The 25369-nt window shown below is 41.3% G+C and overlaps 1 protein-coding gene across 2 annotated transcripts in view; it reads left to right on the top strand.

The window, feature by feature from the left end:
• The window catches only part of NPR3 (natriuretic peptide receptor 3), a 75862-nt gene that overhangs the window by 6957 nt on the left and 43536 nt on the right, over window positions 1-25369 (top strand). For both annotated transcript variants that reach the window (XM_061129270.1, XM_061129269.1), the window contains exons 2-3: window positions 2302-2424; window positions 18054-18220. In XM_061129270.1, coding sequence (XP_060985253.1) covers window positions 2302-2424; window positions 18054-18220 — 290 coding nt within the window. The remainder of the gene's footprint in view (window positions 1-2301; window positions 2425-18053; window positions 18221-25369) is intronic.

Below are 25369 nucleotides of genomic sequence, written 5' to 3'. Positions count from 1 at the left end.
CTTGGCCCTTTTGTCTTCCCAGGTGGTGCTAGTGGTAAAGAACCTGCATGCCAGTGAAGGAGACTAAAAAAAGTGGGTTCAAGATCCCTGGATCAAGATCCCTTGATCCCTGGATCAAGAAGATCCTCTGGAGAAGGGCACAGCAACTCACTCCACTCTCTTGCCTGGAGAATCCCCTGGACAGAGGAGCCTGGTGGGCTACAGTCCACGGGGGTCACAAAGAGTCAGGCCCGATTGAAGTGACTTAGCTTGCACACTTGTGTAGACTCTTATCATTTAAGGGACTAGAATCGAATCTGAGCAGAACAAACATTTAGGTCACAATGAGTAACGAGAAATTTCTTCAAAAACTTCGTTACTGACGCATCTTGGAATTCGATTATTTATTTTAGATATATAACTATATTTCCAGGCACAGCACTTCCTCCCGCAGTTAGACATCTTAAGAAGTTTGCTATGGTTTTAAAAACTTGCTCTGCAGAGCTTTCAGCCTGTACCCTGAGCTGTTATGTCGTAAGAAATGTCAGAGTCATGACCTAACACTCTGAATTAACCTGTGCAGTAAACGAAATGTCAGCAAGCGCCTGGCCCTCGGCGCAGGTTGCCAAGGTGGCTTTGGCACAGCCTGAAGTTTGTTCTGCATCATTCCTCACCCGTGCTTTTACAAAGAACATACACACGGCCCAGGGCTGGCGGGTGTGGTGATAATGCGGTTATGGCACCCAGGCCTCTCCTTTCCTCTGTGAGTGCAGAAAAGCACAGCGGGTGCAGTCCTGGGGGTCAGGGGCCATCGACAGTGATCCAGATAAGTGGATGAAGGCCAGGTCTCTGTTCCCTTACGTTCATTGTAGTTGTCACGTGACAGGGAAGAGTATTCTGCAGCTGCTTAAAGCCTCTCGGCTCTGACAGTGTGGGTGTGAACCGAGAGCGTGTGGGAGGGGACCTGGAATCTTGGTAGCTATTTTCTCTATATGTTGAGACAGCTTTAGGAAAAGTGTTCTCCATTCAGGTAATGGAGACATCAGAAAGCCAGTCCCACCTGCTGCATCCTCTGATTTGCCAAATGCAAACCCTTCAGGTTGTTTTCCGAGGAAAATGTATTTACTATGCTAAGCTGTGCTAAAGTTTCTTCAGTTGTGGCTGACCCTTTGCCTCCCCATGAACTGTAGCCCACTAGGCTGCTCTGTCCATGGGATTCTCAGGCAAGAATATTGGAGTGGATTGCCATACCCTCCTCCAGGGGATCTTCCAGACCCAGGGATCGAACCTGGTCTCTTTTGTCTCCTGCATTGGCAGGCAGGTTCTTTACCACTAGCAGTGTTATGCTAGTAAGATATAAAAAGCAGTTGACATGTCTCACTATCTTATATTGGGCCAATCTGGGAATTTACTTGAAGTATTTTGAAAAGATTTATTTTGAAATAATCTTGTATTTTTGGAAAGGATGTAAGAAAGTATAAAGCACCTCTGTCTTGCCTTCACCCAGATTTTCACTAGTGGTAAATGTTCTGCCACTATGCTTTGTCATTCCAAATCTCTCCCTTCTCTCCCCTACCCCTTCCAAATATATACTCATGTACATATATACACACAAATATTGCTATCTTTTTATGAACTATTTGAGAATAAGTACAGTCATCATGCTCTTGTACCCCTAAAAATTGAAGTGTGCATTTCCCAAGAGCAAGAACATTCATTCACTCATAGAACCACAGTAGAATTATGAAAAACAAGAACATTAACACAAACATAATACTATTATCCAATTTATAGACCTTATTCAAATTTCTCCAGTTGTCTCAACAATGCCCTTTATAGAAAAAACTTTTATTATTATTATTTTTAAGACCCAGGATCCAATCCAGGATCACATAGTGCATTCAGCTTTCTGTTTCCCAAAGTCTCTGCTAGTCTAGAATGTTTTCTCAGGCCGTTTTTGTTTTTCATGAAAGTGACCATTTTAAAGGGTGTAGGTTCACTGTTCTAGTCACTGTCCCCCAAACTGGGTTTGCAGCTGCTTCCTTCTGATTAGAATGAAGTGGCCACTTTTGAGGTTTGGGGCCCCTGATGTGTTACAGCAGGGGGCTCATGAGCCTGTCCACATGCTGGCTACGGTTGGCCTCCATCACTTGGTTGTGGTGGTGACAGATAGCTTTCTCCACTGCCAAGTTACTCTTCTGCCCTTTGTAACTCATGAGTAATTTGTGAGGATTCTGTAGGACCTTAGCAGAGCCCTGGTCCATGTCAGATGCTGTCCTCTGTGCAGGGCCATTTCACGCATCTGTTTTTTCCTCCCCGCAGTGGTGATCATGTGTGCGAGTAGCGACACCATCCGGGGGATCATGCTGGCAGCGCACAGGCACGGAATGACCAGCGGGGACTACGCCTTCTTCAACATTGAACTCTTCAACAGCTCCTTCTACGGTAACTCTGCCTCCGGTTTCCCCTCCTGATGCTAGGCTGTCAAAAAGGGGTTGTGAGACAGGGCCAATAACTCATCTCAGTCGATACGATTTCCATAGATGATGTTGTTCAGTTGCTCAGTCATGTCCGACTCTTTGCGACCCGATGGACTGCAGCACGCCAGACTTCCCTGTCCTTCACTATCTCCCGGAGTTTGCTCAAACTTGTGTCCATTGAGTCCGTGATGCCATCCCCAGCCATCTCATCCTCTGTTGTCCCCTTCTCCTCCCGCCTTCAATCTCTCCGAGCATCAGGGTGTTTTCTGATGAGTTGGCTCTTTGCATCAGGTGGCCAAAGTACTGGAGCTTCAGCTTCAGCATCTGTCCTTTCAATGAGTATTCAGGGTTGATTTCCTTTCCATAGATAGGATTTTGGAAATTTGTGATTCTGAATACTCCCACTCCTCCTAAGTTCTCAAGCTTTTCTCCCCTGAGAATTCAGAGCAGAAAGATGTCACCACCTGTGAGGCCACAGGCCTAAATGATCATAAATCCAGGCCCTGAAGACTCCTCCCCATTGCATTTTCAACTTTGGGTTGCTACCATGGTGGACTGTTGGAATACTTTTATCGAGATTTGGATGGAATTTTTAGAAGCATGGAATAGACTAACACATCAACATAATAGAACATGCCAAAGTGTGTCACACATAGCATACATATGGTTTCATAAAACTTTATTTTATTTTATTTTATTAGTTGGAGGCCAATCACTTCACAACATTTCAGTGGGTTTTGTCATACATTGATATGAATCAGCCATGGATTTACACGTCATAAAACTTTTAAGTAATGTGATTGCATGTTTCTGTGGATATATTTATGCATGTTACACATATATTTGTAATGAACCATAATGTGAGACGAGAAATAAAATAACCATTTCTGTAAACTGAGGTAAAATATTTTGAAAGTTGCTGCTCCTTAACCTTTCCTCTTCCCAGATCGTTGTTGTTGTAGTTCATTCACTAAGTCTTGTCTGGCTCTTTGCGCCCCATGGACTACAGTATGCCAGTTTCCCTTCCAGATTACTCTTAAATTTCTCTTATAAAATGTTCAGGAGCCACTAACAGATATGATCCAAAGCATTTAATTCCTTAAAATGGGTCTGGAGAAGTCCCCAAGGTACCTGTGATGGAGGGTGTCTAAGTAAGTCATTAAGATCACAGGTACACAACATTTCCTCCTAAGTGTGGTTAGGACTCTCTCTGAAGTCAACAGTGTAAGGCTATGGAGCATTTTCTCAGGCTCCACACATACTGGCAGTTCCAGGGGAACTGTAAGTACGTATATCACAAATGGCATATTTACATGGAACTCCATTTCCCCGCTATTGCAGTTGAGGTATAGTTAGATGGGATCTAAACCTTAAAGCATGTGCCTCAGTTTCCTGCTTTGGTATTCTGGCTTACTTAAGCAATCAGTTCAGCTCAGTCACTCACTCGTGTCTGACTCTTTGCGACCTCATGGACTGCAGCACACCAGGCCTCCCTGTCCATCACCAACTCCTGGAGTTTACTCAAACTCATATCCATTGAGTCGGTGATGCTATCCAACCCTCTCATCCTCTGTTGTCTCCTTCTCCTCTTGCATTCAATCTTTCCTAGCATCAAGGTCTTTTCAAATGAGTCAATTCTTCAAATCAAGTGGCCAAAGTATTGGAGTTTCAGCTTCGGCATCAGTCCTTCCAATGAATATTCAGGACTGATTTCCTTTAGGATGGACTGGTTTGATCTCCTTGCAGTCCAAGGGACTCTCAAGAGTCTCCTCCAACACCACAGTTCAAAAACATCAGTTCTTCATCGCTCAGCTTTCTTTATAGTCCAACTCTCACATTCATATATGACTACTGGAAAAACCATAGCTTTGACTAGATGGACCTTGTTGGCAAAGTAATGTTTCTGCTTTTTAATATGCTGTCTAGGTTGGTCATACCTTTTCTTCCAAGGAGCAGGCATCTTTTCATTTCATGGCTGCAGTCACCATCTGCAGTGATTTTGGAGCCCAAAAAAGTAAAGTCTGTCACTGTTTCCCCATCTATTTGCCATGAAGTAACGGGCCCATATGCCATGATCATAGTTTTCTGAATGTTGAGTTTTAAGCCAACTTTTTCACTCTCCTCTTTTACTTTCATCAAGAGGCTCTTTAGTTCTTTTTCACTTTCTGCCATAAGGGTGGTGTCATCTTCATATCTGAGGTTATTGATATTTCTCCCAGCAATCTTGATTCCAGCTTGTGCTTCATCCACCCCAGCATTTCTCATGATATAATCTGCATATAAGTTAAATAAACAGGGTGACAATATACAGCCTTGATGTACTCCTTTCCCAATTTGGAATCAGTCTGTTGTTCCATGTCCAGTTCTAACTGTTGCTTCTTGATCTGAGTACAGATTTCTCAGGATGCAGGTCAGGTGGTCTGGTATTCCCATCTCTTTCAGAATTTTCCACAATTTATGGTGATTCACACAGTCAAAGGCTTTGGCATAGTCAATAAAGCAGAAGTAAATGTTTTTCTGTAACTCTTTTGCTTTCCCTATGATCCAATGGATGTTGGAAATTTGATCTCTGGTTCCTCTGCCTTTTCTAAATCCAGCTTGAACATCTGGAATTTCACAGTTCATGTATTGCTGAAGCCTGGCTTGGAGAATTTTGAGCATTACTTTGCTAGCTTGTGAGATGAATGCGCTTGTGTGGTAGTTTGAGCATTCTTTGGCATTGTCTTTCTTTGGGATTGGAATGAAAACTGACCTTTTCCAGTCCTGTGGCCCCTGCTGAGTTTTCCAAATTTGCTGACATATTGAGTGCAGCACTTTCATAGCATCATCTTCCAGGATTTGAAATAGCTCAACTGGAATTCCGTCACCTCCACTAGCCTTGTTTGTAGTGATGCTTCCTAAGGCCCACTTGACTTTACATTCCAGGATGTCTGGCTCTAGGTAAGTGATCACACCATCATGATTATCTGGGTTGTGAAGATCTTTTTTGTATAGTTCCTCTGTGTATTCTTGTCACCTCTTCTTAACATCTTCTGCTTCTGTTAGGTCCATACCATTTCTGTCCTTTATTGTGCCCATCTTTGTATGAAAAGTTCCCTTGGTATCTCTAATTTTCTTGAAGAGATCTCTAGTCTTTCCCATTCTATTATATTCCTCTATTCCTTTGCATTGATCACTGAGGAAGGCTTTCTTATTTCTCCTTGCTATTCTTTGGAACTCTGCATTCAAATTTCTTAAGCAATAGATCACTGTGAATGAATGTAATAAATCACACTTCTCATGGGGATAAAGAAAAGTTGTTGAAGCAAAAGTAATTTTGTTCCCTGTAATGGATAAAACTGAAGGCTTGCGGCTTGCAGGATAAACACCCAGTTTTTCCCTCCTTTGCTCTCATCATTGTCCTTTCCCCTCTCTTTACATAAGCAGAGTGGCAGTTTTACTTCTTGGCCCAAGATCAGAATGTAACTACATTATTGATTAGAGTATTGAATTCATTGAAGTAGTGGTAGAGACTTGGGACAAATGAAAAAAATTGACTGTGTTTAGCAGGTTGGCTACTATAAGCATAGAATTTGAAGACAGTGCATGAGAATGCAAGTAGACAAAAAATTAGGTACTGGAATTCCTTTCATCTCTGGAGAAAGCTTGCATTACTTTTTCCTGCTCATTACAATACATGAGTAATACTGAGATTTTGAGATATGTAGAAAAGTACAGGGAAAAAAAGAAGTTGCTACCACTCTACTATCCAGATAAAAGTCCACTGATAATATTTAGGTGTACATCTTGTCTATTTCATTAAAATATGTATTTATTGAAGATATTTTTCAATAAAATGATTGCATTATCTATAGTATAGTTACATAGCATTTTATAATGCTAATATGCCATCTTAATCAGTCTTTTAGTTTTTGGTGTCTATGTTGTTTCCAGCTTTTTATTATGAGAGCTATGTTATATTGAGTCGCCTTGCTGTGGGGATGCGTTTGTGCACACACATGTGCTGTGCTGTGCTTAGTCGCTCAGTCATGTCCAACTCTTTGTAAGCCAGTGGACTATAGCTCGCCAGGCTTCTCTGTCCATGGGGATTCTCCAGGCGAGGATACTGAAGTGGTTTGCCATGCCCTCTTCCAGGGGATCTTCCTAACCAAGAGATCGAACCCAGGTCTCCTGCATCGCAGGCAGATTCTTTACTGTCTGAGTCACCAGGAAGCCCAAGGATATCGGAGTGGGTATCTTCCTGACCCAGGAATTGAACCAGGGTCTCCTGCATTGCACGTGGATTCTTTACCAGCTTAGTTACCAAGGAAGCCCATACACACACAGACATTCGTATATATGTGTGTGTGCAATCTGTAAGACAAACTTCTAGAAGCAGAATTTCTGGGTTAAATGTTATATGTATTTACATTTTGATGGATACTGCCAACTTGTCCCTTTAAAAGGTTTGCCAATTTACACTTCTGCAACAACATATGACAATGTCTGTTTTCCTGCATCTCTGTCAATTCTGCATCATCTAGCTTTTAAATTATTTTATTTATTAAAATTTATTTTTATGTATATAGCAAAGTTTTGCAGTTTTCTTTATTTGAATTTTGCATCATTCTTGCTGAGTTCATTCTTAGATATTTTATGTTTTCTGATTGTATGATCGTGACCTCTTCCTATTACATTTTGTAGTTGTTACATAGAAACAGGAATTTTATATTAAACCTTCTGTTCTAATAGTTTTAAAAATCATTTTCAAATAATAGCAATAGCTAGCTGTCCATTTTGATAGTTGAATATTATTTTTCATTTTTTACTCCATTGACAATAGCCTCCAGAATAATTTTGTGTAACAATGGTGGTACTTAATTTTTAGTATCTTGTTAGAAGTAGATGTTAAAATACTCCTTGGTTTATGAAGTGTGGTTTTAAAAAATTGAAAGTGAGTTATGAATGTTATCAAATACATCTTATCTGTACTTTTAATAAATTTCCTAGTATTGAGCTATTATAATATTCTTGAAATTAAACATAGTCTACATGGTTTTTTTTAGATGTATTGCTGATGGAAGTCTTTTATTTAGGATATTTGAATCTATACTCATGAGATTGGACAGTTTTCTTGCTCTTAGGTGGTATTGCCCTATTTTAATAGGGCAATATACAGGCAGAAGATCCAGGGGATCTTCCCAACCCAGGGATCGAACCCAGGTTTCCTGCATTGCAGGCAGATTCTTTACTAGCTGAGTCATAAGAGAAGCCCAAGAATACTGGAGTGGGTACCCTACCCCTTCTCCAATGGATCTTCCCAACCCAAGAATTGAACCAGGGTTTCCTGCATTGCAGGTGGATTCTTTACCAACTGAGCTATCAAGGAAGCCCTATTTTAATATCAGGTTAATATTAGCTTTATAAAATTAATTGGGACACTTTCCATTGTTTTTCTGCTCCAGAACAGTTTGTGTACCATAAGACTATTCCTTGAAAGATGGAAACAATTCAGCTTTGTGTCTGGACCTAACTTCTTTTTAGAGGTAATTTTTGGAAAATTAAGAAAACCTTTGAAATAATTTTAGATGTACAGAGAACTTGCAAACATAACACAGAGAGTTTATCTATATCTTTTATTCAGATTTCTTTAGTTTAAACAAGTTATATAACCATTGTGCACTTATCAAGATAAAACTAACATTGGTACAACACTAAGAACTAAACTACAGGCTTTATTTGAAATTTACCACTTTTCCTCCTAATGTTCTTTTTCTGTTCCAGGATTTGGTCCACTGAGTTGTCTTCTTAATCTTCTCTAATCTGTGATAGTTCTTCAATCTTTCTTTGTTGTTTATGACCTAACACTTTGAATAAGTCTGTTATTTTGTAGAATGTCTCTCAATTTGAACTTGTCTGGTGTTTTTACATGGTAAGTTGAGTTTATACATCTTTGGCCAGAATACTACAAAAGTAGTGTTTGTCCTTCTCATTGTATAATATCGGTGAATGAGAAGTCATATATATATATAACTTATTGTTGGTGATTTTGGGACAACTTTTTTTAACTTTTAAAAGCTTTTTTAATATGGAAAATTTAAAACATACACAAAAGTGGAAGGAGTAGTGTAATAAATCCCCATGAATCCATCAATTAGTTTCAAGAATTATCGATACATGGCCAATCTCATCTCATCTATATCATTCTCTTTGGGACAATTTTTTTAAAATTTAAATTTATCTTTAATTGGAGAATAATTGCTTTACAATATTGTGTCAGTTTCTGCCATATATCATCATGAGGGATTAAAGCTTATTTTTTCACTAGTTCAGTTTTTCTGCTTGAAAATTTAACTGCATGGAGTTATACAGTGTGCTCTGATACAATCTACAAAGTATCTTTGGTATTTCTTTCTTTTTTAAAAAATAGTCTTTATTATTGTTATTTTTTATTAAAAAAATTGGCTGTGCTGAGTCGTTGCAGTGCTTAGGCTTTCTCTAGTTGCAGCATGTGGAAGCTTCTCTCTAGTTGCGGCACTTGGGCTTCTTAAGTCACCGCTCGAGGGCTTAGTTGCTCTGAAGCATGTGGGATTTTAGTTCACCAAACAGGGATCGAACCTGTGTCCCCAGCATTCAAAGGCTATCCTTGGTGCTTCTGATTATATCTCCTTTCTTTCCCCTTTTACAGCCTGGTTGCTTAGGCTTTGAGCTCAGCTGCCAATGTGCCTGAGAGGCTGTGCCACAAACCAGCTCTTGGCAAATTGCTATCACCCTGCCCTTATCCTCAAGCCTTAGTTTCTTCTAATGATAATAATAGTGCTTATTTCATGGCATCAGGCAGAGTAATAAATGATGTGGTGTGTGTGAAATGCGTAGGAAACTTCTTGGAACATGATGAGTGTTTAGTAAATGTTAGTTATATTTACTATTAATTTCAATTTACACCAACAGTTACATATAGTACTTTAAAAATGATAATTAAAAAAAATACATCTGTACATTTTCCTGTGGTGTAGTTTTATAGTTTGATTTAGGCCATACATTGTTCTGTTACCAAATTAATCAACTTTTGTCTAGTACCTTATAAGGACCTGGGTGCATTAGGAATTATATTTGTATACAAATAACCAAGACTCCTAATTATAGTAATTTAAACAAAAGTACAGATTTATGCTCTCACTTGTAGGAAGTCCAGAGATGGGCAAACCAGGGCAGAATGATGGTTCCATAAGGTCATCAGGGGTCTAAGCCTTTTCGGGTTTTTGGCTACCTCAGTACTAGTGAATGGCATCCATCCTCAAGATGATGAGCTTGTGGCTAGAATTCCAGGGATTATATCTTAAGTCTAGGGAAGGCAGAAGGGGAACATGAGAGGCAAAAAGAGATCCTTTCAGTTGACTCAATTCTGTTGGAAGGGTTCTGCAGAAGCCCCACTCATTATTTTTTGGTTACATATCATTTGCTACCCCTCATTGAAAGGGGGAGGCAGGAAATGTGTGCTTTTAGCCGGTCTCACTGGTACCCCCAAATCAATTCACGAATCTGTTACTAAGGGAGATGGGAGCATAGATGTAGGGAGGCAACTGTCCACGTTTGTCACAGTCCCTGGAGCACCTTTCCTCCTCAGAGCAGAGGCAGCAAACAGGATCCTGTGGAAGGCACAGTGACCTCACCAAGGCTCTGCAGTCTGCGGCTAATAGAGGGCCTTCTCTGAGATTTTATGTCCTAGGAATCAGCGTTTCCCACGTGCCACAAGGTAAATAATCTGCCTGCCAATCAGGAGACACAGGTTTGATCCCTCGGTTGGGAAGATCCCCTCGAGAAGGAAACGGCAACCCACTCCAGTATTCTTGCCTGGAGAATCCCATGGACAGAGGAGGCTGGTGGACTACAGTCCATGGGGTCTCAAAGAGTGGGACACAACTGAAGCGACCAAACCATCACCAACACATGTGTTCACGAAAAGTTATCCACCATCCTCCTCTGCCTGTGCTTCTTCACATGAAACTCTACACCACTGCTAGAAAAAGGCTCTATTTTAAATAATCTTTGAGATTTTTTTTTTTTGAGAAACATATTGATAGTGTGTCCATATTTACTGATTATCAGGTTGTCTTGGTGGGCACTCAAAAAAATTCTCAGGTCTGCCCCCAATTATATTGTTGCAGGAGTTCTGGATTTATTATAAGGAATTCAAGTGATGGAGAATAAAACTGAAAGCATAGGTTTTTTAAAAATCTAGAGTGAAGTTGATATATATTGCTCTGTAGAGTTTTGGATAGCACTTGTTGGCATTTCCATTCCCTGGCATTATTTTGTCTGGATGTAAGTTCAGGTGGAAAGTCATTTGGGTGATCCTGTCTGGGTCTCTATTGTATTGTAGCACTTTTCCTGACTTCCTGAGAACTCAGAGCGTACTAGTTAAGGTGAAGATGGGAAGTATCCCAGGGCTGGTAATGCACTTAAATTACTTGAACTCACTAACAGTAGGATGATGACAGAGAAACTGGGGAGGAATTGGATTTATGTTTTGCTATTAAAGTGATATGTTCCCAGGTGGCGCAGTGGTAAAGAATCCACCTGCCAATGCAGGAGATGCAAGAGATGCGGGTTCAATATCTGGGTCGGGAAGATCCCCTGGAATAGGAAATGGCAACCCACTCCAGTATTCTTGCCTGGAAAATTCCATGGACAGAGGAGCCTGGTGGGCTAGTCCATGGGACTGCAAAGAGTCAGCCACGATGGAGCAACTGATCGTGACTGCATACATGTTGTAGTCAGTTTGGAGTAATGAGAAAAGAGAATTCTCACACAGTCTTGTGGTTTGTGTGGCTCTTGAGGCAGAGCTGACTATTGGAACAGCGGGAAAATCTGACACCTTTTGTGGGCTCTTAGCCAATTTTTATAGCCTCAAGGCAAAGAAAATTCTTGTTGGAAGGGTGGCATCAGGTGATTGGTTAGGATGCTATAGGGTGGGAAGGTTTACCTAGCATGGGGTCAGGGAGCTGGCTGGTTTTGACCAGGGTTCTCAGGGCAACGGTTCCTGTGGGGCTTGGTCTGTTTGGGGGATGACCTTGGTACAGGGCCTTGGCCCAAGGCTTTATATCTGTGACTTTGGTACAGGGCTCCGCGAATCTTTCAACTGTGACAGTTGTTAAACTACGTTTAAACATTTCCTTTTCTAATCTTTCTTCCTCTGTTCCTTTTTTTTTAAAAAGCATTTTTGTTCTCCCACTTAATTTTCAGTTTTATTTATTTTAAAAAATAATTTAATTAATTTATTTTTGGCTGTGCTGGTCTCATTGCTATGTGGACTTTTCTCTAATTGTGGCAAGCAGAGGCAAGTACCGAGCTGCAGAGCTTGGGCTTCTCGTTGCCATGGTGTCTCTTGTTGCAGAGCACAGGCTCTAGGGTGGGTGGGCTCAGTAGTTGTGGCTCCCCGGCTCTAGAACACAGGCTCAAGGGTTATGGCCCACAGGCTTGGCTGATCTGTGGCACATGGGATCTTCCCAGACAAGGCATCCAACCCATGTCTCCTGCATTAGCAGGCAGATTCTTTACCACTGAGCCACCAGGGAAGCCCCCTATTTGCGATTTTAAATCTTGAAACATCCTAAACTTCGATGAAGTGAGGAGGAGCAGGTACGGCACTGGTGTTTGGAGGCTGGGTTTGTGTTTGAATCCTGACTTCCCTTGGTGGCTCAGACGGTAAGGAGTCTGCCCGCAGTGCACGACACCTGGGTTTGATCCCTGGGTTGGGAAGATCCCTGGGAGGAGGAAATGGCAACCCACTCCAGTACTCTTGCCTGGAAAATCCCATGGACAGAGGAGCCTGGCAGGCTACTGTCCATGGGGTTGCAAAGAGTCGGACACAACTGAGCGACTTCACTTTCTTTTCTCTGTATTAACCAAGTGACTTCAGGCATGTTTGAGCCTCAGTTTCCTCATCTGTAACATGGGGATCATATTTCAATATTCCTCATAGAGGAGATATATATATATATATATATATATATTTTATGAGGATTAAAGAGTGAAATGCTCTAGGCAAAGCTGTTCACAATGACTTAGCTCAGTAAGTGATGCTGTTATCACTGATGGGAGGAACTGGACCAGCGAAGATCAAGGCAAGCATGTAACGTTTGGAGAGAGTGACTTAGGAAAGGAGGCTGATGCTTTTCTCTCACTTAAGTGGCTGCCAGAGGTCAGGAGCCACAGTGTTCTTCAGCCATCCTGGTTGTACTCCAGGCATCGTTTCTTGAATGTGGTCTGTGATGTCTCAGCTTGTCGCTCAGCCCGCATTTACCAAAGGCTTACTGTGTGTCGAGTCTTTGGTAAGTTTGGAGAACTACAGGATGACATGGTTATCCCAGTGTGGGTACCACCGGCCTGAGCCAGCTCCCTGGCTGCAGGATTGCCGAGCCTAGGGCCTGGTGCTGAGCGAGTTATTTCCTTTTTCACAAATACTCTGTACCCTTCTCACTCGAAATGCAAGCTTGCTTGCATGCGTGCCAAGTTGCTTCAGTCATGTCCAGCTATTTGCAACCCCATGGACCGTGACCCACCAGGCTCCTCTGTCCACAGACTTCTCCAGGCAAGAATACTGGAGTCGGTTGTCATGCCGTCCTTGAGGGAATCTTCTTGACCCAGGGATTGAACCTGCGTCTCACGTCTCCTGCATTGGCAGGCGGATTCTTTACCATTAGCACCACTTGGGAAGCCCAAATGCAAGCGTGGACCTCCACGATGTTTAAAACCAAACCAAATAAAGGAAGCAAATTCTCTTTCCTTTATTCCTGAGATATCTACCAGAGTCACCTTCTCTGCCTACCCTCTCATTAGCTGCCTTCTTTCTTCTCTTCTTAATCCCTTGTTCAGGATGACTGTAGGAGTAAGACAGTAGATCCACCACTCCTCTGAGAGTGCTGGGTCACCAGTGACACCCTCACGGCCAAAGCCACCAGCCTTACCGCAGACCATGCTTACGTGCCTCTAGAGCAGTGCTGGCCAGTGGAACCTCCTGTGATGCTGGCGGTGTGCTATTTTCTGTCTCCCAGTACATGGCCACGTATGACCATGGTATGTTTAAAATGTGGCCAGTGTGACTGAAAAACTGAAATTTTATTTCATCTTGGTTAATTGAAGTGTAAATAGTCACACATGTGGCTTGTGGCTGGTATATAAGGTCAGCTCTAGTTCTTGCCCTATTGCTTCTGTCCATTTCTTTCTGGAATCCCAGTTTTTCTTAGCCTTGGAGGCACAGCATTCTTCTGGCTTTCTGTTAGCTCCTCTCACTCCTGTGCCCACTAAAACAGCACCCCCGAAGGGTGTATGTTCACTCTCCGCCCTCTTCTCTTGGGTTCTGAGTGTAAGACATGTGGACGTGACCTCCAGCACTTTCTCTAGCTCTCATTCTTCTTGCTGGCTTCAGACCACTCTTTCCAGCCGAAGCCTGGGGCTGCCACGTGGGTGTTCTGCAGCCAGTCACCTTGAATTGACCGTGACCCTAACTGAAATCACTATCATTTCCACATCCACTAGCCCGCTCCCCTCCCTCTGACTCTGCTGTTTCCTCTGACAACCGTTGGCCTTTCCTCTCTGGCATCACCGGTGACATGCATCCTTCTCGGTGTCGTTCACTCCCTCACTCTTTTGGAGTCTTCACATTCCTCTTGCACAGCCCTCTGCATTCATTCTCAAGGGCTTGCCCTCTTTTAATGATTCTAAAAGCACATGCTGCTGAAAATTTGCTACATTCAGAAAAACACGAAAAGAAAAGAAAACTTGCCTGTGATCTGAACCACCCGGAGACCCATGTACATTTTTTATTTTTGCGGGGTGGGGGGGGGGGGAGTTGCGACTTCTCACATGTAACCTCTCGTAACCTCTTGCCTGGATTACTGTGGCTCTGAACCCTCAGTGTCTCCCCAGTCTAATCCACTGCTATTTCCCCAGGCATGAGTCTGATCATGTCATTCTTCTATTCCGCTCGTAAATCTCCAGAGGCACCCAGTTGTCTGTTGAATTAAATTTGTCCCCACTGATGAGGCATCACGCCAAGCTGACCTCCGCTTTCCTAGCTTTCAATGGCTCCGTATGGGAAAGGTTACTGACATAACACAACAAGAAAGACGCTCAAAGCAGGAAGTCATAGTATCAGTTTTGCTTGTGACTATGTACCTGTTTAATTTGGCTTACATTTATTAGTCATTTTTGTTTCCATTCTTTTTTTTTTAGAAAACAAAACTTCAAAGTCATTACCTTTTAGATTGTGGTAGACAGCTGTATTGTACCAAATTTCACTTTTTTCAAAATAAAAAAATGCTTTTTCCCGTATTATCATAGTAACTAAGGTAGTTGCTATTTCCGGTTCTATGTGTATTTTCTAATTATTCAGCAGAACACCTTATAGGTTTATTTCCTTTCTTGTGCCCTTGGAGAGGACTCATACCCAAAGCTGAGAAACACTGGCTCTCTCTGCCCAAGAAACATCATTCCTGCTGACTCTTCATACCTCGAGTCAATTCAAAATGAATCAATAAACATGGATTGCACTAGAAGAAATGGATTCTTCCATGGGCTGAAGATCTTCTGGATGTTCTTAGAAGTTGGGGTCTTTCTAGCAAATGAAATCTGGTCCCTTGACAGAAGGCCATGTTGTTTGTGTCTTGAGCACCCAGCAGAGTTGACCCTGGCCTGGCCAATGACAGTGACACATATCTCACTTGCTCTCTGAGCACTGGCGTAGCTGTATCCTCATCGATGTTCAGGAGGTTTTGTCTAGGAGAAGAAGGAGGACAACTTCATTGAGTTTTGTTTGGTGGCCTGAAATTTAATCTTGTGCTTATTGCAAATGGATCTAGCCCTTAATGAATTCTGTCCTTGGCTCTATCTTATTTATCTTTTAACAGCTCCCTGGCGCATAGTAAGCAATTAATAAATGGTTGCTATTATTAGGATTATGACTAAAGAGAGGTCTCCACAAACAAATTCTTTGTTGCTGTCTTTTCTCCTGCTCCAGACTGAGGTTCCCAGCTGCCCACGAATGTCATACACGCTTGCATCTTTGCCTGTGCCATTGTAGGTTCTGCCAAGTATGCCTTTCCATCCTCTTCTCCTCTTATTAAAATCCTCTTCACACATTTCAGGCCAGGCAGATGCCTCTTCCTGGCATGAAACTTCCTTCATTGGAGCCGGTTGCCTCTTCCTCTATGCTCTGTGTGGTTTCCATGTACCACTCGCTGCCCTGTGTAGTAAGCTGTTATCTTGTAGTGACTTCAGTTTTTTTACATGTCCATCTCTAAATTCCTCTTTTGAAGGTGGTGGAGACCATTCATAACATTTACGATGCCCACTGTGGTAGCTATCATAGAACCTTGTGTGTAGTTCAGTTAATCCATGTTTGTCTGGATTAAGCTACGATAGAAATTGCAAAGCCACCAGCTCTTCACCGGACATTTTCTGTAAGATTGGAGCGAGGCCCACAAGCCCTAGCTGCACATTCTGGAAACATCCTCACTGTTCCGCTGCTGGGCTCTGGGCCACTATAGACTTTGGGCTTGGGGGCAAACAAATGACTTGGATGTTGGACTCCAGCCTGTTGAATTCCTTGCTGTATTTGCAGAAACTTCTAAGAATCATAATGATAATTCTCAGAATTACTGTTACTATGGTCAAAAGTCAGAGGTTCCTATTTCCTTTTAGGGTCCTGCAAACTACTTCTTTTCTAAAAAATGAAATGATAAAGAGAAGAGGAATGATTCTTATCCATGTACTTTGCCTTTGCTTTTGTGAAAGGGAGAGCCGTGAAACAGCAGGTTTCTGAATGCCTTGGTTTCCAAGAATGCTGGAGTTGGTTGCCATGCCCTCCTCCAGGGATTCTTCACCTGGAGGATTGAGCCCAGGTTTCCTGCCTTGCAGGCAGATTCTTTACTGTCTGAGCCACCAGAGAAGCCCCTATCTGTAAAATAGAGAAGATAATTGTACCCAATTATCTGTAAAATTGTACCCCAAAATCTGTAAAGTTAATATGACCAACCTAGACAGCTATTAAAAAGCAGAGACATTACTTTGACAACAAAGGTCCATCTAGTCAAAGCTATGTTTTTTCCAGTAGTCATGTATGGTTGTGAGGGTTGGACCACAAAGAAAGTTGAGCACAGAAGAATTGATGGTTTTGAGCTGTGGTGTTGGAGAAGACTCTTGAGAATCCCTTGGACTGCAAGGCAATCAAACCAGTCAGTCTTAAAGGAAATCAATCCTGAATATTCATTGGAAGGACTGATGCTAAAGCTTAAACTCCAACACTTTGGCCACTTGATGTGAAGAACTGACTCTGGAAAAGACCCTGACGCTGGGAAAGATTGAAGGCAGAAGAAGGGGATGACAGATGATGAGATAGTTGGATGACATCACCGACTCGATGGACATGAGTTTGAGCACGCTCCAGGAGCTGGTGATGGACGGGGAAACCTGGTATGCTGCAATCCATGGGGTTGCAAAGAGTTGGGCACAACTGAGCAACTGAACTGAACTGAAATTGTACCCACAGTCACAAGATCTTGTGAGGGTTAAATGAGTTTATACATATAAAGTGTTCAATAACGAGGCTTTTATTATTACTATAATATATATATATATATGCTCAATAAATGCTAGCAATTTTTATTTTGTTACTGCTGATGCACTGATGAACTTGTCTAATAAATAATCTTTATGATATTGCCAGCACTAAAGAGATAAATTTTTAAGTTCACCTAAACTACTTTTCAGCCTGAAGAGATTTGAGAAATAGTTCAATAATCTCAAATCTCTTTTTCTTTTAGTATCAACTTTATAAATTAATTTTCATATGGACCCATCCTTGCCTTCCACATCTACATAGCATCGGGTTTATTGTAGCACGTTAACAACTTGGTTGACGTTCACAGTCGATTGTAGGTATTAAATAATAAATGAATTTGTTGTTCAGTCACTAAGTTGTGTCCAACTCTTTGTGACCCCATGGATTACAGCACACCAGGCTTCCCTGTCCTTCACTGTTTCCTGGAGTTTCCTCAGATGAATGTCCATTGAGTCCGAAATGCTATCTAATCATCTTTTCCTCTCTCATCCCCTTTTCCTTCTGCCCTCAATCTTTCCCAGCATCAGAGTCTTTTCCAATGAGTCAGCTCTTCACATCAGGCGGCCAAAGTATTGGAGCTTCAGCTTCAGCATCAGTCCTTCCAATGAGTATTCAGGGTTGAATTCACTTAGAATTGACTGGTTTGATCTCCTTAAAAATAAGTGTGAATGGAAAGGGATAAACCTACTTCTTACTCCTGCAGTGCTGTAATTCTTGAGGGTCTAAAATTCCAGTTACATGGTTATTATAAAGCAATGAGTCTAACAATGCTTTTCTCTCTGTCTCACATTTCAAAGGAACATGTGTCCAAAGGGCCTTCTTCTCCCTTGATGATCTTGACATTGTCACTTTACACCCAAGTGCAAAACTGTGACAATACCTCCTGCCCCAGCCGCCAAAAGAAACATAGAAGCGCATCACGGTAGAAAAGGGAGAATGGCCCCTTTGTGGTGACTGGCTTGGAATTATAAATATTTTTACTTCTCCCATAGGAGATGGCTCGTGGAAGAGAGGAGACAAACACGACTTTGAAGCTAAGCAAGCGTACTCATCCCTCCAGACAATCACTCTACTGAGGACAGTGAAACCTGAGTTTGAGAAGTTTTCCATGGAGGTGAAAAGTTCTGTTGAGAAGCAAGGGCTCAGTGAGGAGGATTACGTAAGTGCTTGATTAGGAGCCTAGACCTTCAGCATCCCCAAAACAGTTGTCGAATTAAATCAGATGTGATAAAGCATCCCGTTCTGAATCATTCAAAGATTCCTAGGTTCAGGTCTGAATGTCACTGTTGCTCTCTGTGTGTGTGTTTTTTTCTTTCCTGGCCAACTTTCCTCTCCTCCCCATTGGGCCCCCATCACCCCACCCTTCACTTAAACTTTTCCAACTGCTACAGGAAGAGAAATTGCTTTCTGTACTTTGTGGTCATGCTAAGCAGAGGTCTGGAGACTTCCCTCACCTCTTCTGCTAGCAGCATGTTGGGGGAGAAGACAGATGAAGGATTGCCAAAGTTTGGCATGCCTCACTTTTCCAAAGCTTGGTGGAGAGAGGTATTTTGGGTTTTAGAAGGCTCCTTCTTTTGGCAATCTGTCTTAGCTTCGTGGCCCTCCTGCTTCTCTCGCTTGTGGCCTTGTCGTTGCCTCTTTCCGCTGCGGGCTGTTTCCTACTGGAGTATTCCAGAGCATCCCACTTCATTAGTGTGGTTGTTACTCATGCGTCTTCAAAGATGCACCTTCCAGCTCTGGCTGGAGTCTAGAGCTCAGGCCAGGCTCAGGATTAAGCAGCTGGACTTTTCACTGTGTGATCCAGGGCAAATTCCTGTCTCCCTCATTCAGATAAGGGTGGGAGGATCATAGATAATCTAGCTGAAGTCTTTATCACTGTCTGGTCAAAAAGTTGAAACTAAATGAATGGTGCCTCTTTTGTACTATTGCCATAAGCTCATACTCGTCTTTGTAGGAATTTGCTATCCAGTGACGGACAAAGGGCCTTATAAACAGATATTAATGTCTTAAATGCCATATATATATATGTATATAACACATCATTTAAAATATCTTTTGATTTTCTAAATCAGCACTGTCTTCTAGATATGTAACGTGAACTACAAGCATAATTTAGTCACATGTGAAAAAGTTAAAATCAGGTGAAATTAATTTTAACAATACATTTTATTTCACATATATAAAAATATTTCAACATTTAATCAGTACAAATTGTGATTGAGATTGTATATATTTTTTCTTATATAAAGTCCAGTCTGTATTTTGCCCTTGCATGCTAACTTGTTTCAGTCATGTCTGACTCTTTACAACACTTTGGTCTATAGCCCACCAGGCTTCTCTGTCCATGGGATTCTACAGGCAGGAGTGCTTGAGTGGGTTGCCATGCCGTCCTCCAGGGGATTTTCCTGACTCAGGGACTGAACTCGCATCTTTATCTTGTGCATTGGCAGGCAGGTTCTTTACCACTAGCATCACCTGGGAAGCCCATTTACCCTTACAGAATATTGTAATTCAGCTAAAGTACTTGACTGGTGGCTGCCATATTGGACATCATGGTCTGAATTATGAAAGAAGTAGGGTTTTTGTAATAGAGAGGGGACTTCCCAGGTGGCTCAGTGGGTAAAGAATCTGCCTGCAATGCAGGAGATGCAGGAGACCCGGGTTCCATCCGTGGGTTGGGAAAATCCTTCGCTGTACTGACTGCAACACAGTAGTTATATTTGGGAAAGCCACCTCACCTCCCGGGCTTCCCTGGCGGCTCAGATGGTAAAGAATCTGCATGCAATGAGGGAGACCTGGGTTCCATCCCTGGTTTGGGAAGATCTTCTGGAGAAGGGCATGGCAACTCACTTCAGTATTCTTGCTTGGGGAATCCCCATGGACAGAGGAGCCTGGTGGGCTATAGTCCATAGGGTTGCAAAGAGTCAGATATGACTGAAGCGACTTAGCACTCAGTAATAGAGCCCAAGTTTTTTTTATAGAAACCTATGATAGTTTTGTCATCATCAGAATCCTTTGCCCCAGGAATATGGAAGGACACAGATGGCATCATGATTCTTTTAGTAGTTCTGCCAGAGGTGGTCTGTGTCAATAGTGAAAACATCCAAGTCTTTTACATATGCCATTATAGGTTAGTTTGGTTTACTAAATTCATATTAATTTTCTGCTTCATATTAAAAACTCAAAAATGGTGTCATCTTGTCTAATGACAAATTTTGTCTTCTTCCTGTAGTTGTTGAAGTTCAAATATTTCAGTGTAGGTTGGCCAACATTGATGATATTCAGTGGGTGAAAGTTGGCATTCCAGTGCTCCACCAGGTATATCTTCTTGATCATTAGTTATCCTATGTTCAGAATATTAAATCTTATTTTAATGGTGAAGTGAAAGTGAAAGTTGCTCAGTCATGTCCGACTCTTTGCAACCCCATGGACTATACAGTCCATGAAATTCTGCCAGGCCAGAATACTGGAATGGGTAGCTGTTCCCTTCTCCAGGGGATCTTCCCAACTCAGGGATTGAACCCAGGTTTCTATTTTAATGGTAGTCTGGGCAAAATCTTCCTGAAAGGTGTACCTACTACAGAGATCCAGAATACATTCCAATCAAAGACTGCTGCTTTAGAGATTATTTGTAGTTGTAGATTATACCACTGTTTTTCTTTGATAGTGGAGTCGTTAAAACAGATTTTATTTATTTTTTTGATACTTAGCATTGGTGTTTATTAATTTTTGCCCCACCATGCAACATGTGGGATCTTAGTTCCCTGACCAGGGATTGAACCTTTGCCTGATGCATTGGAAGCTCTAGGTCTTAACCACTGGACCACCCTGGACCTTATAAGTAGATAAAAATGGTAACGTAAAGTAGAAATCGGAGCTCCTCCTATGACTTTGTCTTTCTAGCTATGAGTGTTTTAGCTGTGCTCTCGAGTGTCATTGCAGATGTTTGTTGGGTTAGTTTAGACAGGTGGCTGTGATGAGTACCGTGAGGGAGGGAGCTATGGGGCCTGACAGAGGTTAGATCTTGATCTCCTGCAGGAGATGCTGGCGGACTAGCAAGACATGGTGGTCTTCATCCTAAGGCTCAGTTCTTTCCTGGGTCTGTTCCTCATGTTTGTGCTAATGCGTTGTCTCATCTGCTTACTTGGAACTTCTGTTCGTGACATTCGTCACGAGTTTTGCAGTCCTGGCTATTGATCTCAAACCCAGCAGCTTTGGTGGACTCTCTTGATTACTTCTGAATTTTTACTGTGCATTTCCTAAGCAGTCACCTGAACTGGGAATGCTAACAGTTTTGTTTCTTTCTGATTCTTCTTCCTGTAACTATGCTTAAGAGCATACTTAATTACATAAGTATTCTGAATTAAAATTAAGTAAAGTTAATTTAATAAAAACCTTTAAGGATACTGGCTAGGATCCCAGTGCAGTATTGAATATAAGTAGTGGTAGTGGGCGTCCTTGCCTTCTTCTTAACTTTAAAATGAAGAGTGTACCCGGGAGAATATTTTGGCAAGATCTTTCAAAGTTCAAAGGCACATACTTAGCAAATTTGTATCTAGGGATTTATCCTTTAGCGATGTTAAGCCCTTGGAACAATAAAGCAGGTGCTGAAGTATAAGCACTGGCATTATACTTGTACCAAGTATTCACTGCAGCATTATTTGTTATGGCTGAAAACTGGAAACAGTCTAATTAATTGCCCATCAATAAGGGACTATTTATATAAATTATAACATATGCATGCAATGGGATAGGATGGAATTGTGAAAAATAAGGACAAATCTCTGTGTACTCGGTGGAAAAACCAGTGTGATATGTTAAAATGATAACAGCAAAGTACAGAATAGTGTGTAAATAGTAAAAAAAAAAAAAATGAAGAGCCTATAACACATTTCATATCTGCTCATATCACCATTCAAGTGTGATTTTGGGAAAGAGTGGAAGTTCTCTTTTATTTTTATTTGTTGGTGAGTTCCGTTTTGGCAAAATGATGCCCTTTATTAGGATAACTGAGATAAAAATAGAACAGAAAACATCAAGATCCACGTAATGTAGATTAAGGAAAGGACCTGGACACAGATTTTTTTTTATTGAAGTATAGCTATTTGCAATGTTATATTATTAATTTCTGATGTACAGCAAAGCGATTCTGTTAAATGTTAATAGAGATTCTGTTATATATGTTATATATATATATATATATATATATATACACACATTCATTTTCATATTCTTTTTGATTAAGATTCCACAGGATATTGACTATAATTTCCTGTGCTATAGAGTAGGACGTTGTTGTTTATCCAGCCTATATATAATAGTTTGTATCTACTCATCCCAAACTCCCAGTCCCACTCCCCTACCACTCCCATGGCAAACACATCTCTGTTCTCTATGACAGGACACACATTTTCACTGTAGGCATTATAAACTGATATCCCTGACTCCATGTTATGCATATTAGCATTGTGGTTGTCATAGTGGCATGTAGTTGGCATCTTTGGAAGGCTTGTGATCTCAAAATGCAAAAATTTGAGGCTTTAAAAATTTTATAAGGCTATATTTAAATATTGGAAGGATGGAGTGGCAATAAAATAAAATAATTATTATAAATTTAAAATAAAATACTTTTATTTTATTTTAAAAATAAATAAAACATTTTAAACAAAATTATTATTATATATTTTAAAGTTACAAATTTTATTATCAATGTGATTGTTTCTCCCCTCTTTTTTTCTCTCTTCCTTCTCTCTCTTTCCCTCCCTCCATCTCCAACTCTTACCTTCTCTTTTTTTTAAAGTGACTTTTTAATTGAGATAAGAGCAAATTTACATGTAATTTTAAGATGCAATACAGAGATATTCCTTATATATAGTGCCTAGTTTTCCCAGTTGGTAGCATTTTGGAAAATTTCATGCATGATCACAACCAGGGTATTGACACTGATAACAAGGCACTGATTTGACTCAAATTTTCTCAATTTTATTTGTACTTATATGTGTATATACACGTGTGTTGCTATAAGTTCTGTGCAATTTAATCACCTGTGTAAGTTGAGGTGATTAAATTTTATCAAATACCTTTTCTACATCTGTTGAAGTAATCAGATTTTTTCTTTATTCTCTTATAATGTGGTGAGTTGCATTACCAGGGTTTTCCCCCCAAACCCCAGTTTTATTGAGATATAATTAACATATAACAGTATAAGTCTAAGGAAAACATAAGGATTTGATATTTGTGTATATTGAGAAATGATCACCACAGGAAGTTTAGTTAACACTGAACACCTGGAATAGTTACAAAATATTTTCTTGTGATGGAAAATATAAAAACTATTCTTTTAGAAACTTTCAAATTTATAATACAGTATTGTTGACTATGGTCATCTTGTATATTACATCTCCAGAATGGATTTATCTTATAATCGGAATTTGTATCATTGGACCTCCTTTATTACTAGAGTTTTTAAATTTTAATAATCTCCACACAACCTGGAATAATATTTCTGCTCTCTCTCTACATCAAGTCTTGAATTCTTCTGTTTCCTGGTTCTTATCTTGGAGAATATAATCACAGTTGAACCTATACACGTTTGTCAGGGTGGAGCTTTCCAGGCCATTGGCAGTTTGTAGACCAGCCTTTCTGGGTCAGAAGTCCACTTATGTCTCACTTACCTCTGGTGGGTGGTTGGGTAGGTATATGGTAGATATGATGGAAAATAGGATTGCTCAGGGTTGGGCTGTTGTTGGGGCTTTGGGTGTTGTGTGTACTATAATTGTTTAGTTATTAGCGCTTGTATCTTAGGACATTGTCTCCACCATCCCTATGGGTGATACAATAGTATTTACTTATTTATTTTTTAGCTGCACTGGGCCCTTGTTGTAGAATGTGGGATCTCTAGTTGTGGCATGTGGGTTCTTAGTTGTGGCAAATGAGATCTAGTTTTTTGACCAGGGATTGAACAGGGCCCTCTGCATTGGGAATGTGGATTCTTAACCCCTGGACTGCCAGGGAAGTCCCAATAGTATTTTTAAAGTATATTTGTTCTTTAACTAGTGAATCTGGTGAAAACCTAATCTATTTGATGCATCATGTTTTAATAGGGCCCATTATATTGGGAGACAGTATAGTGTTTAAATGCGACGGTTTCCTTTTCATAGACCTGGATCTGCCTCTCAGTGTTTTTATTTTGAGCATGTTTCTGAAACTGTGCCTTAGTTTTCTGACTATAAGGTGGAGATAATAATTTTTAACTGACAGGTTAAAAGAATTTCAGCATTGTATATAAATATTTAAATATATTTAATACAATGCCAGGCACTAAGTAAATATTCATTGGATGGTAGCCATCATTTCTCTTCCTTTTGCTTTTTATATTCCAGAGCAGTGTAATCCATGTGTCTGAGGTTCCGGCATATAGTGTCCTCTTTAGCTCCCCTGCTTATCCTTCAGATGTTAACTCAAGTACCACTTTCTCAGGACATTTTTCCTGATACTCCAGACTAACTCATGCACTCTGCTCCTCAACACCATAGCCTGCCTCTCTGGTTGTAGCCACATGCCTGTGTGTGATATTTTTAAATTACTTCTGACTTCCTCTACCACACTGGAAGTTCCATGAGAGCTATTTACTCTTGCCTCCCCCTTACTATATGCTTGGCACTTAGGAAGCAGCCAGTACGTTATTATTGAACCAGAAGACTTCAGACCCAGCCCCCTTCCTGTACAGTGGTGAAGACTGAAGCCCTGGGAGGTGAAGGGTGTGCGCGCGCTTTGTCGCTCGGTCGTGTCCAACTGAGCCTATAGACCGTATAGATCATGACCCTGTAGACCATAGCCCGCCAGGCTCCTCTGTCCATGGTGATTCTCCAGGCATACTGAAGTGGATTGCCATGCCCTCCTCCAGGGGATCTTCCCAACCCAGGGATGGAACCCAGATCTCCCACATTGCAGGCAGATTCTTTACCATCTGAGCCCCCGGGGAAGCCCAGGAGGAGGTGGCTTTCCTAAATGTAACCACTGTATTGTAGTCAGTTTGGCACTGTTGGGTGGTGACAGAGTCCCATGCTTAGACCCTAGCAGACGCATAGTGCCAGGAGTTCAAATCCACTCCTGTTGTGGGAGATGGTATTGGGGGGGTTAGTAGTGGGTTTTTATAGTGGGGATTCTGAAGGCCATCTGAGGGGGCATCAGAAATCTAAAATTAGCAGTGAAGTCCCATGGGAGAGGCCCTGTAGTATCAGTAGAGCTTCCAGCCTGGCTCAGACAAGTGCTCGCCAACTGTCTGTCTAGCCTTCTCCGGTGGTTT

The sequence above is a fragment of the Dama dama genome, chromosome 25 (genome assembly GCF_033118175.1).
Source record: "Dama dama isolate Ldn47 chromosome 25, ASM3311817v1, whole genome shotgun sequence".
NCBI classification, from domain to species: Eukaryota; Metazoa; Chordata; class Mammalia; order Artiodactyla; family Cervidae; genus Dama; species Dama dama.
The sequence above is the reverse complement of the archived record's forward strand: the minus strand, read 5'-3'. Positions and strand labels throughout refer to the sequence as shown.